We start from the raw sequence: 17,133 nt of genomic DNA, 5'->3' as shown, positions 1-17,133 counted from the left end.
TAGGTAAACCTTTGCTGGATCCAGCATCTAAAATGTGAAAAAAATGCAATGTTTCTCGGTTTTACATAAACTGAGGTGCAGAGATGCTGTAAAATAAATATCTCCAGGGTTTGGACTGATTGTCAAACAAAACAAGAGAAATCCGAGAAGTCACCTCGAGCTCTGCAAGGTTGTGAAAGCCTTTTGATTCTATTGTTTACACTTCATAGATAACATAAATAGAAAGGGAAAATACCAGTCTCACTCACTCACTTTATTCTACACAACCTTCAGACTCAAATAGATTCCACTTTGAAGAAAAAGTAAACAATCCACATTTATCAAAACAATAATGAGCAGGTTAACTGATAATGAAATATTCCTCAGTCACAGGATGATATAAACCGTGATACTTTTTATATCCGTCAGTATAATGCAATGCAAACAAAGAGTGCTGTTCATGAAGTTAAATCAACATCCATCTCCCACAGTTTCAACAAGAACTTATCTTTATAGCCCTTGTTTTTTATCACAGGACTTTTGAACAAGACGGCATTTGTTTTGGCTGGATGTACCTGATAAACTATAAAACAGATTGTATATCTTTTCAAAGTGTCCCGACAGACCGCACTATCCATGCAACAACAAACCGCTGAAAACAGATACAATTTAGCAACAATCTTATGAAAAAAGTGAAGAATACTGATAGATACTTCCATCAGGAGTTGGTGGAGACCAAAAACAGAGCTAAAATGAGAGTGAACATTTAACAGGTAACAGAAAAGGTGCTCTGTGTTTGCTTTACTTTATGTCATCGTACCATATGGCCAACTTCTAGGATTGACACACAACAACAACAAAGCAGCTTCAAACTTACTCCGAAGAGCCTCTTTCTGAAGTATATTAAACTTCAGATCACAAAGCAAACAGTGAATCTCCTAATACAAAGGCACACCCAGAGAAAAGGTAAACCAGGTGAAACAGGAAGCCAGTTAGGTGAGGTAATGACGAGAAGGAGGGAAGACATGGGACAGACAGAGTACAACTGCGAGGCTCCGGATCAAAAACAGAGCTTCAACTCTTCTCGTTTGTTCTTTTGTTAACAGGTGATTGGTGTCTGGCCTCCAGCAGAACACTAAGTCTGCAGCACCTCCAGCTCTGCTCTCCAATTGTTGCTTCAGAAATCCAAGCCTCGTGCCAAGATCAGCTTAAGGCAAATCTCACTGTACCGCCAACGTCTGCCATATACTTAGAGATTAATCACAGCATTTCGAGCTGAATAATACACGTACTGTTGGATTTAGTGAAAATTCAACCAACAGGTCCTGAGCAGAGTGGTAATGAAACAAAGCTGACAAATAAAGCAGGTGTTCACATCACCATAGTGACAACTGCAGGGAAACGAGAAGGAAATGCAAACATGTTTACATGGCATTGGGGAAAAGTGTTTGCCCAAGGGCCCGGAGACACGCAGTAGGGTTCATTAGAATATAATTTAATACCTGCAAACCAATACTTACAGGTAGTGCATTTACACGGATCACATTACAGTCCCTCGCAAAACACAACAGGAGCCATTTAGCGATGTTCCTAAATCCCCTGAACGGTATTTATAAATACAACATCCGTGGAGGAAATATATGGGTTTTTACCCCAATGTCTTTGTAAGCAGAAAAGACTTTTGACACTTTTCCTAGGCTGTATTTAAGGCCTTATTTTCTTTATTAGACAGTTTATAGCTGAGAGATATGGTCGGTGACAGGGGTGGGAAGCGAGGGTAGTTTAATTGTCTTTCTCTTTTCTTTCTTCCTTTGTTTTGGATTTTATTTTTCAACCGTTTTTCATTGCAGACTAAAATTTAATTTATAAGACAAGGACAGATTTTCAGGCAATAAAAACTACTCGAGTTGACCCAAGTTGGCAACAACTATTCAGCCTCTCTCTTGCTCCCACAGAAATAAATCAAGCCCCCCAACATCTTCCTACTCTGGAATGACGTCAGAGAATTGAGTTTTCCATGTTAGGCTCTGCTTCCACAGCAACCGGGGGGTGACACCGCCCTCTCGCTTGACCTGACCCAGGGAGAAACCCTTTTTTCCACGGGGGTATTGTTCCCAACACTTGAATGGATTGCCCTCTAATTCATCTCAGCACAGTGTACAAAAGCCAAGGAACCCAGGGTCTGAGGTGCAGAACAAAACCAACAGGGGTAGAGTTATAAAGCCACACATGCTGAACTAACAGGGCTGGGGTTGGGCTACAAAGTTCTGTTAGTGAATCCACAACAACCTCTGCAACACCGAAACACTGCCTCCACTTTAAAATACAATGAAATGTACATCAAATATACTTGGTTGTTCAATTATTGGGTAATGGCAACCAAAATTCATCTAAAGCACCAGAGAGTATACAAAAACGGTTAAGTTAAAAGTGATAAGTATAATCACACACCAAAAATATATATCCCCAATATTGGACAATTAGGATTCAGTCTAAAAACAATAGTAATGGATCATGCAAAAAATGATAGCATAAAGAGACTATTAACTGAAGATAAAAACTATAAATTGTCCCCCAAACATGAAAAAACTATTACTTTAAAGTGCAACAGTATCTATAAAAAGTGTGGCTGTATAACATATTGTGAAAAGAATCATGCTATGTTTCATGTTTTGTAAGAAAACACTGGTGGCATTGTATGTGACCAGGTTCTTGAATCAAATGGTTAAAATACCGGACAGCAAGCCAGTGTGTTGTTTGTGTTTACATTACCAACACACAGCAGAGCAACAGATTCAGGCCTCAAACTACAACAAATGTTCCTTATGTAATTTTGGACCTAACTGCATTGCAGGACACCTTCAGTTGTCACCTTACAGGCAGACATATAAACAGTGGAATGAAGGTTAAATGCTCTTTGCTTTGCTAAAGAAGCAACCTGCAGACTCCACTCTCACAATGACTTTTCACAGAACAGTTGTAGCAGGTCGTTACATATTTCACATCCACACACACATAATGATGCGGCGGTACCGTCCTGCTTCACTTACCGAGGGATGCGAGGGCTCGTCGGGACACGTATGGCGCTCCGACACCGTTGAAGTTAGTGGTCGATACTTTTCAGAGGAGAAAATCTGTGTTGTTTCAGGTTATGAGCCGGTCAGGAGCGCTGAAGCTGGTGTCCTGGACGAGCTGCAGCACAAACAGTGCAGACACACTCTCCGGCAGACGGCGGTGATGTGAGCGTCCTCGTACGTGATTGGACCAGGTGGAATAGGCGCGGTCCCGCGTCCCCTGCGCGGGCCACACGCAGCTTGTGACCACTGCTGCAATCACAAGGCTGCCACCAGTGAAATAAACTCAGGTGGGTTCATGTAACGAGATTAATTTAATCAGGCTCAAGCAGGGGTTAAACGTCGACACAAGCACTGTTATTAGGAATACATTTTAAGAATGTGTTAAGAAAGTGTTGGTTAGAACTATTTCCTTTTGTACAACTTCAGAATTATTTTTCAATGCGGTTTCAGGGGGAAATGGACTGAAAGTAGATCAAATTAACAGTAATAACTACGAAAGCTACAACACTAAAATGCTGTGTAAACATCATTGCATCGGTAATTTTGTTTGAGATATTTGTCCACTTATGTCTGCACTAACTGTGAAATAATTGGATGAAAATACTTAGCCTATGTTCTTTTGCTTAAGTTAAAATCGTAATATTGTCAACGGCACTGATCTTGAGATAGTATCCCTAGTACTTTACTTCCATTTCTCAGGAAAGTGTTTGTTCAATCAGCACCACATTTATTTCAAAGCTGTGCACCCCCAATGTTTCTACTTAGCAGGACAAAAGCTGCCTTGTTTTAGCTTGAAGACATATTTGCAATAGGATTAGAACATTTTCAATTAATTGAATACATTTCAGTTAAGCTAGTTGTATTTTTTCTCCAGTATATTACAATCCCCCAGTGCTACTAAACTCCAGTATTGTTGCACAAAACACTGACCTACATAATTATTCAAAACATATAATAAAAGTTTTACTTTGAATGCTAATGAATAACATGTATTTGGTCATGAAGTATTTATAACTTAACATGTTTAAATTTTCTTTCAACTTTTTTCAGTTTTAATTCTTACAATCCTATGTTGACTTGACACCTGGAATTGCAGTGCTCCATTCATTTTTACTCAGAAAAAAAAATGTGGATCTAAATCTGGTTATCTATTCGCTTTGCCTCTTTTGATTGACAATGTACTACAGATAAAACACATCCCTGAGACTCTGATCAACAGCAACAGCTTTTTTCCGAGGATTAACCAGATCCTGTCAAATGTATAACCGCGGGTGTGGTGGGTCTGTGATCATAACATCTTAAAGGGGAACCTAAAAGCACCTGGACTAAGGTAAACAGTTGATTTGAATCCATAAGTCAACAGAGAATAAACCAGTGCTGCTTATCTGGAAAGGAACAAAAAAGAAGATAAATGCAGAGATGGTTTACTTGTGATATAATTGTAAATTCTCATAAGGCATGTCATAAGCGTTTCCTCTCAGTGACAATGACTGCATCCTTTTTTCTATAGCCTTCGATTCGCAGATGCCCTACTTCCTATTTCTTTGTTGGTGTCTGGTGATGACATCTCATATGAGCTGCTACTACAAACACATTTAGAGATTAAGAAAAGCAACTTTTATTTTCCCAAAGAGGTTACACAACATTCAGAATCCGTTTCTTAACTCGTCATTTGTTAAGGTTTCATTATTACAAAGGTAGAGTCCCACTAGCACAAGCACATCATTATGTAGGTCTTCAGGGGAAAAAACAAAACAAAGAAACTACAAACTCAAAGTAAAATAGAGAAAATTACAAATATATATCCATCTATTTCAGGGAAACAATAGATTGTTGTACAAGAATCACACTCTCAAACCGCTATTGAAAGCCATAGGAAAGATACAAATCACCCAAATGAGAACAGCTGGTTATCAATACCAGCATACAGTATGTCCTCTTCCAAAAACAAACTTTTATGTAGCCCAATAAACAAAACCTTAAGAAGCTCAGACAGAGGAAGCTGGTCTTTCAAATTTACAAAAAGTGTTTTTCAAGTTAATCATATTTTGGTTTTCACCTTACAGTTCTTACAAGTATTTTGTAATTAGTCTCAAATGCATAAATGTGCTTATGTGCAATATGGATAAATATCTTTGAGAACATCTTAAAATGTCTTTACACTTGAAATGTTAGCAGAATATTTTTTAAACACATATCATATTTGTGTTTGTGTGGAGTGTTTGAACATGTATAGTTGTCCTTTGAGGGTGTGTGTTTGGTCCATGCTCTTCCTGCAAGAGTGGGTCCCCAGAATTGGTAGTGAGAGAGAGCCTGTTTTCAACAACACCAGATATAAAAGCACAGAGAGGAAGAGGAGAATAAATCCAAGGCACATTTAGTCACGTACAGTAAGGCTGGTCCTTCAATTTCTCTGAATTTAAGAGAATCAAACTATTACCCATCAAGCCAATTTGCCTTGAATGAAGATAAAATAGGGAAATATTGATAAACAAGGCAATATCAAAAGTAGCATATTGGCATTATAATCATATTGCAAAGTGCAGAATTTATTGTGAACGGCCATCAATATAATTTTAACAAACCAATTTAAAGTAATAGTTGACATTTTGGGAAAAAAGAGTAACATGAGGAGATCAATACCACATAATTATGAAACTACAGCCTGCTGCGGGTTAGCTTAGCCTAGCATAAACACTATAATCAGGGGGTAACAGTTAGCCTGCCTCTGTCCAAAGAAACATCCCCTCCCATCAAAGAACCACTCCATTTTTTTTACACTTTGGTTATCGTTTAAGTGAGATTTAGATGTTATTGACCTTTGCACAGTGGGGCTAGCTGTTTTACCTTGTTTATGGTCCTAATGCTAAACTATGCTAACCTGCAGCTGGTGCTATAGCCTTGTATTGAACGCACTCAACAAAAAAACAAAGAAGCCCATTTTACAATATGTCAAACTATCACTTCTCACGAGTTTGCTAATGAAGTGACCAATTGCATGCATGACTCAAATCTGAATGCTGCTTTACCCTGTTTTTAACAGTTTTAAAATCAAATCATGATTGTAAATCATGTTCAGAATCACATGAAGCTTCCTGATTAGACGTATAAAGCATTCTCCCAAATCTCAGTCATCTGAGAAGTGTTCTGTAAATAGTTAGCCGACGGCAGTTGTTTTTAACCCGTTGCTGCCCTTATAGAGCCAAAATGTCCACCGTGCTGGGATACAACATTCATATGCTGGAATACAAAAGGCCAGTTACAGTTTCCAAATGTGTTAAATGCAGCAACTCCTGTTCAACTCATTTGCCAAACAGTTTAAAGGAGCATTGATGGAGGATTTAACAACAAGAGCAAAACGGATTGTAGGAGTTCTGTTTTTTTTTTCCTTTTGTATATGGAGTTAAAAGATGTACAGCTGTGAAAGTTTGAAAGGCAGTGACAGTGGAGTTGTAGGTTTCCCGTAGTTTCTCTAGGATTTGACATTTCCTGTCAAACTGATTAGTGCTCTTCCAGCCAAGATGGACTGTCCCCACCTGGCATTTTCAACTTGATGTGGAACTGCTTGAGTGTCTGTTCCAGCTGCTGTTGGTTTCCGGCGTAGTATGCAGCAATGGCATTGTGGAACAGGATGAGCTGGTTGTGCAATACCTTCACCTGTTTGGGTGCAGGAGAAGAAATTAATAGGATGATGAAAAGTGAACAAATTTCACATAAAAGTCATTGTTCTGGTCCAGTTATGAGGAATAGAACAAGCCAATAACCAACCTTGTTCTCTTCCAGGAACTTCAGCTTGACAGAGACGTCGTTTCGCATCCTCTCGAATTTCTCACGGTAGATCTGGAACTGCTGCTGGGAGAGCTCGATCCTGGGCATGGTGGTGGCATCACGAGGTCCCAGATTCAACTCCTCCAATTCTGTACGATACGCGTCATACTCAACCCTAGAAGGTAGGTGTTTTTTAAACAGCATCAGTTTAATGCACCCTGTTAAATTGTTATGGGCAATGAAAGCATGAAATCTGATTTCGTGACAGCCCTAATCTCCCGAAAGTTGGATTAAAAAATGACGTACAACTTGTTAGATAATGCTTTGTGGTAAGGACATGGTGCGCAGACTCAAGCAACCGTACCTTGCAAATTCATACTGTTTGATATTAATCAAGGTGTCTTCAATTGTTTGGTCCACGAGTGTATTTACACTGCCAATGAAAAAGTTAATTGCTGCTAGCAGTGTCTCCCCATTTTTGGACAAAAGCTTTTGGGTCTCAGCGTTGTAACCAAACTCCTCCTGCAAAACAGAATCATGTTAGTAAGCGCCGTAAATGTTGCTTAATTTGCTAGCAGTTGTGAGCAGTAAGAAGACCAATCTGCAGGTACCAGCATTATCAGTTTGTATATATACAGGTGTAATGGTGATTATTAAAAATGTATACGAGTAGCAGCATCTGCATCAATTAAACACAAACGTTTAATCTATCCATTAAAAAACAAATGAATATGCAGACTAGGCAGACATACAAGGACAGGAGTGGCAACAATAAATCTACAACAAAATATTCTCAACAGAATGTGTGTGTATGAGACACATAATGTACAGTTATTATACTGTATATGCACTCACTCAAATGTAAAACAGAAAGCACTTTTTTCATTGAATCATGGAGCAATATAGATAAATCCTGCAACACAATTAGAGGACTTTTGAGGAAGTGGAAGATGATCTTAACTTTATTATGCCTTTAAAACCGCCAACTTTCATGAATCAATACAGTAAACATAAACTGTAATCTACGGGATCAAAGTAGAGTCAGTGAAATGTTTTCCCAGCAGATGACCCAAACCTATTGTGTTACTTTATGGCTCTCTGCTAGGATACTAAGCAAGGATGTTGAAACGCTGTTCATCCTGCCTGATCTGATTGATTACTATACATCTATAAGGACTCACATGCAGTTCTGGTGACTTGAGGCTGAGGTCGGCGAAGGCGTTGCCCAGCTGCCTCTGTGTCTGCATTATCTGGGACAGCTGATTGGCCAGCGTCTGAGCCAGTTTGATCACATTCTGGTACTTCTTCTTGTTGTCACGCAGGATTTCAATTTGAGCCTCCAGCTCCAGGTCCACTGTCCTCGAGCCCCGTCCAAGTTTCTCGGACAGGATCTGTTTGGTACACTGCAGAGGACAGCAGCATTTTTTTAATATTAGGAAGCACTGCTGAGAGACATACCGTAATAGAGACAATAAGAGGGACAGAGTGGAGCCTAAATTCCTAAACAAGGGAGGATATAGATAATTTGTCAGTTTGGGGTTTAGTCCCTTTTGAGACAACATCCTAATAAACTGACAACAGAAAAAGACTTGGGTTGAGAGGAGAAGCAGGGTGAGGTAGGACATACAAAGTTAATTTAAGGCCAGAGAGGATTACTTTATAAGTGTTGATGCTCCATTTTCTCACTAGGTCCAGTTTTTCCATGGCTGGGCTCTTCAGGTCATCTGATAGGACCACCGCTCCACTCTTTGGCTGTTCATTCATCGTGCCTGGACAATTAAAAGTAATTCACTTAGTAGGTGACTACGTTATTTGATTTGCAGGCTGTGGTGAAAATGAGGGAGGAATAATTGTGTTATAATCATCGACAGTGTGGGGAGATTATCATGTTAACAGTGAAACTTCATCAACACAAAAGGCTAGAATTAGAGGTCTTAGTGGATACTGATAACATCTAGGATTATTCTAAACAAAATGAACATTAAAATACAATTAATCATGGACTTACCACTTGAAAAAAAACAGTCACAGTAAAAGTGATGAAGTGCTTTATTGAGGTTTGGACACAGAGGGGGAATGTTAAAAGATATTGAGCCCTGAAACTGACGAGTCAAAAATAGCTTAATATATATTAAAAAAAAGATATACTGTTAGTTAAATAACTCAAATGGCCGTTTAAAGTTTTATTTAGTAAACAAAAATAATTAAAATACTTGTTCCCCTACCAGCTGAATAAAATGAAGGAAAATTATAAATGTTTATTTCTTTTAAAGATCTATTTTAATTACAAAAAAATATCTATTGATGTATTCTGTTATATTTTTCACTTTTCAGACAAGCTTTTGAAATGTTCTGTCAGTTTCAGATCTCCATAGATTAAGACTATGAGAGACCAAGAGTACCAACTTTTGCAAGGACAAAGATTAAAAGCATGAAAACCACCTTAACCACCGATTAAATGTAAGCAGTTCTTTCCAAGCCGAGAAAATGCTTTAGGGCAACAAGAAGTCGCATCAGATCTAGAACTATTGAGATCTAGATCTTAGAAAAATGACTAAGGGTGTTTGTTAACATGGATCGTTAGCCACTGCCAAGCAAAACACTACCTCAGTCAGCTCAGACACATACAAACACAAAGTTGCAGCGACAAGAAAGGAGAAGAAAGGTTTGATTCTGAAAGGAGCACAGCCTGTGGGAACAAGGAGCAGGTAAGAAACTGGTGAAAAACCAAGAGGTACAATAGGACTGCGGTTAATTACAGAAAGTGTGCAAATGGTGACGACTCATTATTAGAGGATTCATACTCCATCGCTGCTGGTACCTTTCTCAGCCTGACTATCGCTGGAAGAGCGCGCCAGGCGGCTAGCAACAGTAGAGCTGGGAGCTACAGGTGCCACGGGAGACGTGGGCAGGCTTGCTGACCCTGGGAGATATTCAGAGTTATCATTCATTAGTTTGTCACCATCCAGACGAAACACGTGGAAAGGGGAATTTTTTCATTGAAGATGATTTCCTGATTGTTGGGTTTTTTTCATCATTCCGGCCCTCTCCATGTTGAATGTGTTAATGAACAAACGCCTACCTTTCACCAGTGTTAATAACATGGAAAATATCCATGGCAACGTTGTGGTAAATGGGCTACAACAGCTCACCACTCAATGGGGTGATTTTTATTTGCATTTGTAACAAGGACAGGATGATGAAAAGGAAAGGAGCGTTAAAACCTGGTGATCAGAGGATACTCATTAAATTCAATTGGAGGTCCACCTTTACAAATTCAAATGTCTGCCTTTCATATTGCACAGAGATTAAAAGATGGAGCACAATGAATAGAAGGAGAGTAAAGACTGTTTGTAAACACAGAATGCTGCAAAGCACTCAAGTAATGTAACAAAGCAGGGAAAGTTTCTGTTGAGCTGCTCCGTAGCTGATAATGAGGAAACGGTACACAAACAAAACGGGGGCATCACAATACAAATGTGGAGTGAAGTGTTTCACCTTTGTATGGTCCTGATTCGATGATGCCCTCTGTTGTTGTGGCGAAGTTGCCGGAAGTGACACAGGACTCGGAGAGGTTTAGTGCCCCGGGGACACTGGGATAAGAGTCCTGTGAAACAAATCATACGGGGATTATATTAACAGGTTTAGTAGTTCTTAGCAAAACGGCAAAGACAAGGGAACTTTTTGTACTCTCTGTATGTGTTTACAGACATTTGGGCTATACCAAGTAACACGTTCTGCTTACAAAGAGAGAAAAGTACAATATCTTCAACTCCACAAAAAGAAAAGAAAGATATCTTAAAAAGTAGGGTGAAAGATAACATCTATTTTATTAAAATGACCATGAATGTTCTCGACGAACTTTCCTCATTATTCAGCAGCACTTTGAATCAGTGATGCTTTTAAATTCAGTTCAATATGAAAAAAACAATAATCCAATTGAAAGGAAAGAGGGGATTTAAACAGTAAAGAACCACTTCGGCATCTCCTGTCTTGTTATGAATGAATGATTGTACAAAAGCAAACACTTCCTTACATGTATGTCACATAACTATTAAGTAAACCCTTATGTGGTGCACAGCTGATTGACATGTGGAAGAATTTACTTTCAAATGCCTTAGCTAATGTTTAGAAGATGCATATTTTATTCATACATTCTTGTGGCTGTGTTGTCTTCCTGGCCACTGTCAGTGGGACTTTGAGCTACTAGAGTAAACAACAGGCCATCTGGAAGCACTGCTCGCTCAGTCAGATGGATGAGAAAGAGGTCTCCCCTGAGGTCTCCATCAAAAGCCTTTACTGCAGGGATTTCACCTTGATTGCCTGAGTATGCAACTGCTATATAGACCAAAACCTTTTTGTATAGAGCTGCAAAGATGTTCCTGTCAATCGGTTAGCAAAACAAATAATCAGTTATTTTAAAACTAAATTGCAAATATTTGATTTAGCTATAATGGAGAGGTATATATGTTTTTTCTTTTCCATAAATAGTAAACTGGCTAACATTTTGGATTGTTGGTTGAAATTTATGAATGTATTTTTAATACATCTCCCTGTGTTATGAAAAGTCATTAGACCTATATTCCTAATGTTTTCTGATCACTCACAGACAAAACTATTTCATCTAGTTAATAATGAAGATAATTGTTGTTTGCTTTTCTAGGAGACCAAAGAAATACAATAATGGCATGATTGTTTGCGATGGTATTTTTATCCAGGAGTTTTTAATATTTTATGACGAGACAATAAAGCGACACACATTCTCCTAGAAAAGTTTAGCTTTGTGAGATGCAGTTCTCACAAACCACTGCTCTTACCCTCTGGAACACCATGTCAGGGCTCTGATCCCCGTTGCTGGTGACCGGGATCTCAGCCGCTGTGCTTCTATGGAACTCCTCAGTCATTGTGCTGTCCTGTAATGAGGAGGGTGAAAGGAAGCAGGTTATTCTTTAAAGCTTTCCCATACTACTTCAAGGGGAGAGTCTTCTGTTAAGAAGCTCAACTCAGCATCCACCAGTGGGACACAACAGTTGTGGGCTGCCATCTTGTGGACAAAGCTTGGTGGAAATCCTGAGCCTGGGCCAGGATAAAATACTGTTAGAAGTTCTTGTGTATTATCTTGGAAGCAGAATGCCCTGCATATTTTTTCTTTTTATTTTGAATAGACTACAGCTGCCCTTACGGCCAAAATACTCTTGCATGAACTATGGAAACACTTTGGACTACTTTGTCCTAACATTGAAACTCAAACTTTGACTCACTTGCAAATATAAGATTAAGATAAGAATGGATGGAGAGCTTAAATTACTGAACGTAGCAGGAGTTTTGTAAACACAGGACCTTATTCATTACAAATGTTTAGTAAGCACTTGCCCTACCCATGAAGCTATGCAAAAAAGGGAATCAACCGGTTATCTATATCATCTGCTGTTCTCCATAGCAACAACCATTTGCTTGACAATATCTGGTTTCTTGTTGCCATGTTCCTGTAAGCACTTACTCGCAAATACATGGCTTTATGTTTCACAGTGACTTTCAGACCCCTTTCAACCCTGTGCTTCATGTTTTATAACTGGTCATTACGTGGTGTAATGTGGAAAATCCTGTGCTGAAAACACAAGTGGGCCAACATTTTCCTAAAATATGACTAACAATTAAAAGGAAATACCTCTTGTAATCTTTGTGAAAGACATGTGGTCCCTTTTAATTGTTCCTGAGAGACCATGCGAAACATTTGTTTCATAGCTGCACATTTCCATCTTGGCTCTTAGCAGGCCACCCATCGGAAACAACAGATTTTTTTAACTTATAATAAATGGGTTGTTTATTTGCAAGTTAATGATACAGTTGTGTTACTTGTAGTTGCAATGTGCAATCACAGTGGACTTAGGAACTAGAAGACTGATCTTAACACAATACAAGCTTTACATGCGACCTATGTGAGGTCTAGCAGTATAAGCTGGATTAGTGACATGGCTTGCGGAGGAGGTAACAAGGAAACAATGTAGTAAAAATCAATAAATCTGAGTTTCTCTCACTGAACAAGAGCCTTCAGCTAGAGGTAAACCTTGACCGGTGTCTGAATAATGCAGATAGCTGGAAGATCACCAGGAAACCAGATATGGGTCTTGTCTAAACTCAGCAACAGGTTTCACTGTGTAGCCTAAGAGTTTGTTTAATCATGCGTTTATACCAATAACACATTTAATATCAAAGCAAACGTGTTTGGTTTGAATGTGTTTTGTAAATGTATGTCTTTCTTAACAACCAAGTACAATTCCCTTCATTCTGGAGCTATTATATTGTATTATATTTCAGACCATGAATCAAATTAAGGAAAACGTATGGAGAGAAAAAAAAAGATTTAAATATGTGGTTTCCTCTTTTTTCCAAATAAAGTACATTACCTTAAAGTAACCTCAGAGTCCCATTGAGAGAATACACCCATTTTAGACAATACATTATAAAGTGACCTGATAGCTTCTTTATAAAAGGTTTAACTGAAGTTTTGGTTTTCAAAAAATGTGTTTGGCCTATTGCAAATACTACAAGATATAGCCTAGTGTTTTGCTTTGATCACAAAACCTGATATGGTATGTATGTTAATAAAGGAAAAAAAAAAGGTCTCGGAGAAGAACAACTGTAAAGAAAGTACGTTTAAGAAATGATATGCTCAACCCTATTATGACATAATAAATAGAGCAAAGTCGAAGTTATATGTAGAAATGCTTGACAAAGACCTTGGGTGTTGTGTCATTTGACAGAGACATAAATACTTTAAGGCTATATGACCCCGGCATACAGGCAGATCAGCACAGACATGCACTGGTAGGCTAGTCTAGCAGCCTACTGCAGATAACAGAGTCCTGCCCATTCATCTCTGACATCAAGTTTAAACAGGCTGTCTGGTGAACTGGTGCTGCGGAACATCTCTGAAAAAAGTGTTTAAACTAAGACGGATTGCACAACTGTATGTCTATTTTTTTATTTATCCATCTGCAGTTTTTGTACTACTATATTGATTGCTCCAACACAATATCCTTTCTGTAATAAGACAGATTTAGCCAAGGATTCAGGGATGATCAAGCATCATAGCCAAAATGCTCCAACCCAACATCTGCAAACAATTTGCATGAAGCTCGCGAATAGTGTGCTAGCCTACAGAGTAGGAGAGCAGCAGCAAAATAAATAGGGGAATGAAAAAGCAAGGTATGGCAAGTCATCTTGTGACGTTCCCTACAGTATCCTGGATACAAGCAAGCATGACGTGGGAGGGAGCAATAACAACAATAAACTAATTGTCTAATTAGCTGAGTCAGCGAAAGAAGAAGGAATCATGGCTTGACTTTCAAACTACGGAAGAACACAACCCTATTGAAAATTGCTTGGTTTAAGCTCCAGAAAAGATGTATCTTAAAGTTTGATCTGGAAATTCTGGGATACAACTGTGATGACTGAGGTTTATTTATGAAGAGAGTTTTTCCCCAAAAATATTCTTGAAATTGGACTTGCAATAGTGGCACTAAGCCCGACAGAGAACGTAAATCAACAGCCTGAGGAGTCACACATTCCAGCGACACAAGAAATGTGGGATTGCCTAAGAATGTGCAGTCAGGAATCCAAATCCATTTGACTTTCTCAGCCACGTGACAGCATGTAGACCTCAAGAGCTTTATATACACCCCACTTACCAAACAGGGAAACATTATGTGGAAAAGGAATCATTTACATGTCCAACAATAGAAGGCAAAAACAAAGAGAAGAGTATACTTACCGACTTCCATTTTATAATTATGTACTCAATTTTGCATGGTAATAAGCAGCAAAGATAAATCCTTCTCAGGAATCACTTGAGATAAGCCAGCATTAATACAAAACAGAGGAAACGTAAGAAGCCTTGATTATCCCCAAACACACAAAACACCTCACAGAACAACACACAAGTAAAAGAAAAGAAGCCACCGGCTACCGCACCATCAACACAGAGCAACAGCTACACCAGCTATATGTCTATACCCTCCAGCAAAGCAGAATGAAATCTGAAACACATCTACCAAGAGGAACAAACACAATCTGATGTTGTTGAATAATATGATAAAGCTTCACAGCTGAACCCAATCTTATGGTAAATTGATTTTATAGGAAAGAGATCATCACCATCACAGCATGTAAAGATCGAAACAGCAAGAGTACAGAGAGCAAGTGCTAGAAGAGTGTCCAAAGTGAACGTAAATATCACCTTTGTTTCAGTGTGAGAATCTCCACTTTCCTCTGGTGTTTCAGCAGTTTCAACTCGATGTTTTGTCTCAGGTCCCTCATTTTCTACACTGTCAGACATGTGTGCTGCATCACTTTCACTGCATGTCACCACACCCTTTCTCTGAATGCCCTCATCCTGCTTCTGAATGGCATTGTGACCGTTATCTGCATTTTCTTCAGCGCTGTCAATATCAATCTCGTCCATCTCATCCTCTAGGTCATGTCTTTCACTACTGTCGTCTACACTGTCCTGTTTCCCATCCTCACTAACACTCTCTTCTGTTTTGTCTGCCCCCTCACAATCCAGCTGAGGGTCCCCAGGTGAGGTCCTCCCCGATTCAGCCTCAAGACTAACTTCAGACATACCTGAAAACAGACAGATAGAAGGATATGAAAAAGTCCTACCATACCAGCCGACGACTTATAGTTTACTAATGCAGTACAATATAGGAGTGCAATACAAACCTAACCCCAGTGTTTGCTGTAAATACAGTCACAGAGATAAGCATGCACAAAGATAAATCCCTGACAGTCTTGGATAAAGATATCTATCCAAGACTGTCAGCTTAGTGCTGACAGGGCAAAATAATAATACTAGGGCTGACAAAATAATTGTGTGTATTTACAGATTTCCAGTTTCCTGTGTGATTACTAGGATAGCTTTGGTACATTTGTGACACATATCTGCACAGGAAACGACGTGGGTGCTATTATTTCTAATGCAGACAGTGAAGCATCGCAGCTGTTGTCATGTTTGCCCTACTTCTCTCTGTAACACCCCACACCGGAACACTCTCATGGTTTACTTTAGCACAATTACCTGTTGCAGCACAGTCATGTGACTAAGGAGGATGACAAAAGTGACACAAATATTTATGCTAGTAACGACACATCATAAAATGACATGTTATCGTTATATTTAATGGTTTAGCAAACATTAAAGAAGCATTTTGTGTGGTTGTACTCTCATTAGTTAGCTTAAAGCTGTCTACCAATTTGAGATGTATCAGAACCGTTGACGTGGTGTTTGCTAACGTCATCCTAGCTAAACAGTAGATAACCAAACATTTAAAAAACTTGAATAAAATCATGTTTTCTTCATATTCTGCCAAATATGCAAGGAAACTGCAATGCTTAAAAACTTAGTTCACATTACCTGTCTGCGGTCGTGGCTAACTCTTTAGCCTTTAGCCGTTGCTGTGGTTAACTGAGTAGCCGTTGTTGCCGTCGTTAACTGGAATAGCTGTTGGTGCTGAGGTGAACTGAAATCCTTGGTGGCTGCTGTTAATGCAAACGTTGCATAGATATACTACCAACTTATTAACGATGGTCCTTGACTATCTTTAAGCACACTGGACTTGCTGGGTGAACCCCGGAAAGACTGATCAAATGTGCGGGCCCTCGGCTGTCATCAGAGGCAGACTACATCATTTGCAGCATGCGCTCTCCCCCTGCTGTTGAAACACGCTGCTTGCAGTTTTCAAAGGTCTAAAATAAGTTCATTTAATCAGACTCGGAATCGGTTTTATTGCCAAGTAAGTTTGCTTTGGTGTAAATGGTGCATTCAAAGACACAGAAATAGTTTTTGAAAAAAGCTATTAAAAAAAAACATGTTTTAAAGTATTGTAACACATAAAAAATAAAAACAACATTTACACAAATTATAAATATGTAATAAACTGTGTACAGTAAAAATAAAAATAAAACATGACGAATAATATAATATATTCAAATTATATAGTCAAAAGGAAGAGCTGTGTGGATTTAAAAAGATGTAGTGTGGTGCAGAAATGTGCAACACGTTTAATGGATTGTGGGGGGTTTACAATATTAAAAAGAACAAGATATTGTTCACATGAGTATTTAAGGTGAAATCACGACAATGAGCAAAATAGTATTCTGGTCAATTGTTCATCTTTAATTTTTATATCAGCTTCATCCACGACTTTTACTGTAACTTGATTCTTTGCTACGATGCGATTTTACCCAACAAACTCAATTTCCCATAAGCCCCGGGAGGGGAGACGCAAAGCTGCGCTGCAACGCAAGC

The 17,133-nt window shown here is 38.8% G+C and overlaps 1 protein-coding gene across 3 annotated transcripts; it reads right to left on the bottom strand.

The window, feature by feature from the left end:
- Positions 1 to 4,658: 4,658 nt before the first annotated feature.
- On the bottom strand, positions 4,659 to 16,509 carry arfip1 (ADP-ribosylation factor interacting protein 1 (arfaptin 1)). Of its 3 annotated transcripts, XM_063883820.1 has the most exons (10): positions 16,240 to 16,509; positions 15,064 to 15,449; positions 11,642 to 11,737; positions 10,323 to 10,431; positions 9,646 to 9,747; positions 8,481 to 8,593; positions 8,006 to 8,227; positions 7,189 to 7,346; positions 6,825 to 6,999; positions 4,659 to 6,713 (listed from the first exon to the last, which is right to left on the bottom strand). In XM_063883820.1, exons 2-10 carry the CDS (start codon positions 15,445 to 15,447, stop codon positions 6,558 to 6,560), a joined length of 1,515 nt encoding a protein of 504 aa, XP_063739890.1. In that variant the 5' UTR covers positions 15,448 to 15,449; positions 16,240 to 16,509; the 3' UTR covers positions 4,659 to 6,557. The 3 variants fall into 3 exon arrangements, with proteins under 3 accessions (XP_063739890.1, XP_063739891.1, XP_063739892.1); XM_063883821.1 differs by lacking the exon at positions 9,646 to 9,747 and having other exon boundaries at positions 16,240 to 16,508; XM_063883822.1 differs by lacking the exon at positions 15,064 to 15,449 and having other exon boundaries at positions 16,240 to 16,507.
- Positions 16,510 to 17,133: the final 624 nt, after the last annotated feature.

This window comes from Eleginops maclovinus, chromosome 5, assembly GCF_036324505.1.
Source record: "Eleginops maclovinus isolate JMC-PN-2008 ecotype Puerto Natales chromosome 5, JC_Emac_rtc_rv5, whole genome shotgun sequence".
Classification (NCBI taxonomy): Eukaryota; Metazoa; Chordata; class Actinopteri; order Perciformes; family Eleginopidae; genus Eleginops; species Eleginops maclovinus.
Note: the sequence above shows the minus strand (reverse complement) of the source record. Positions and strands in the feature narration are given on the sequence as shown.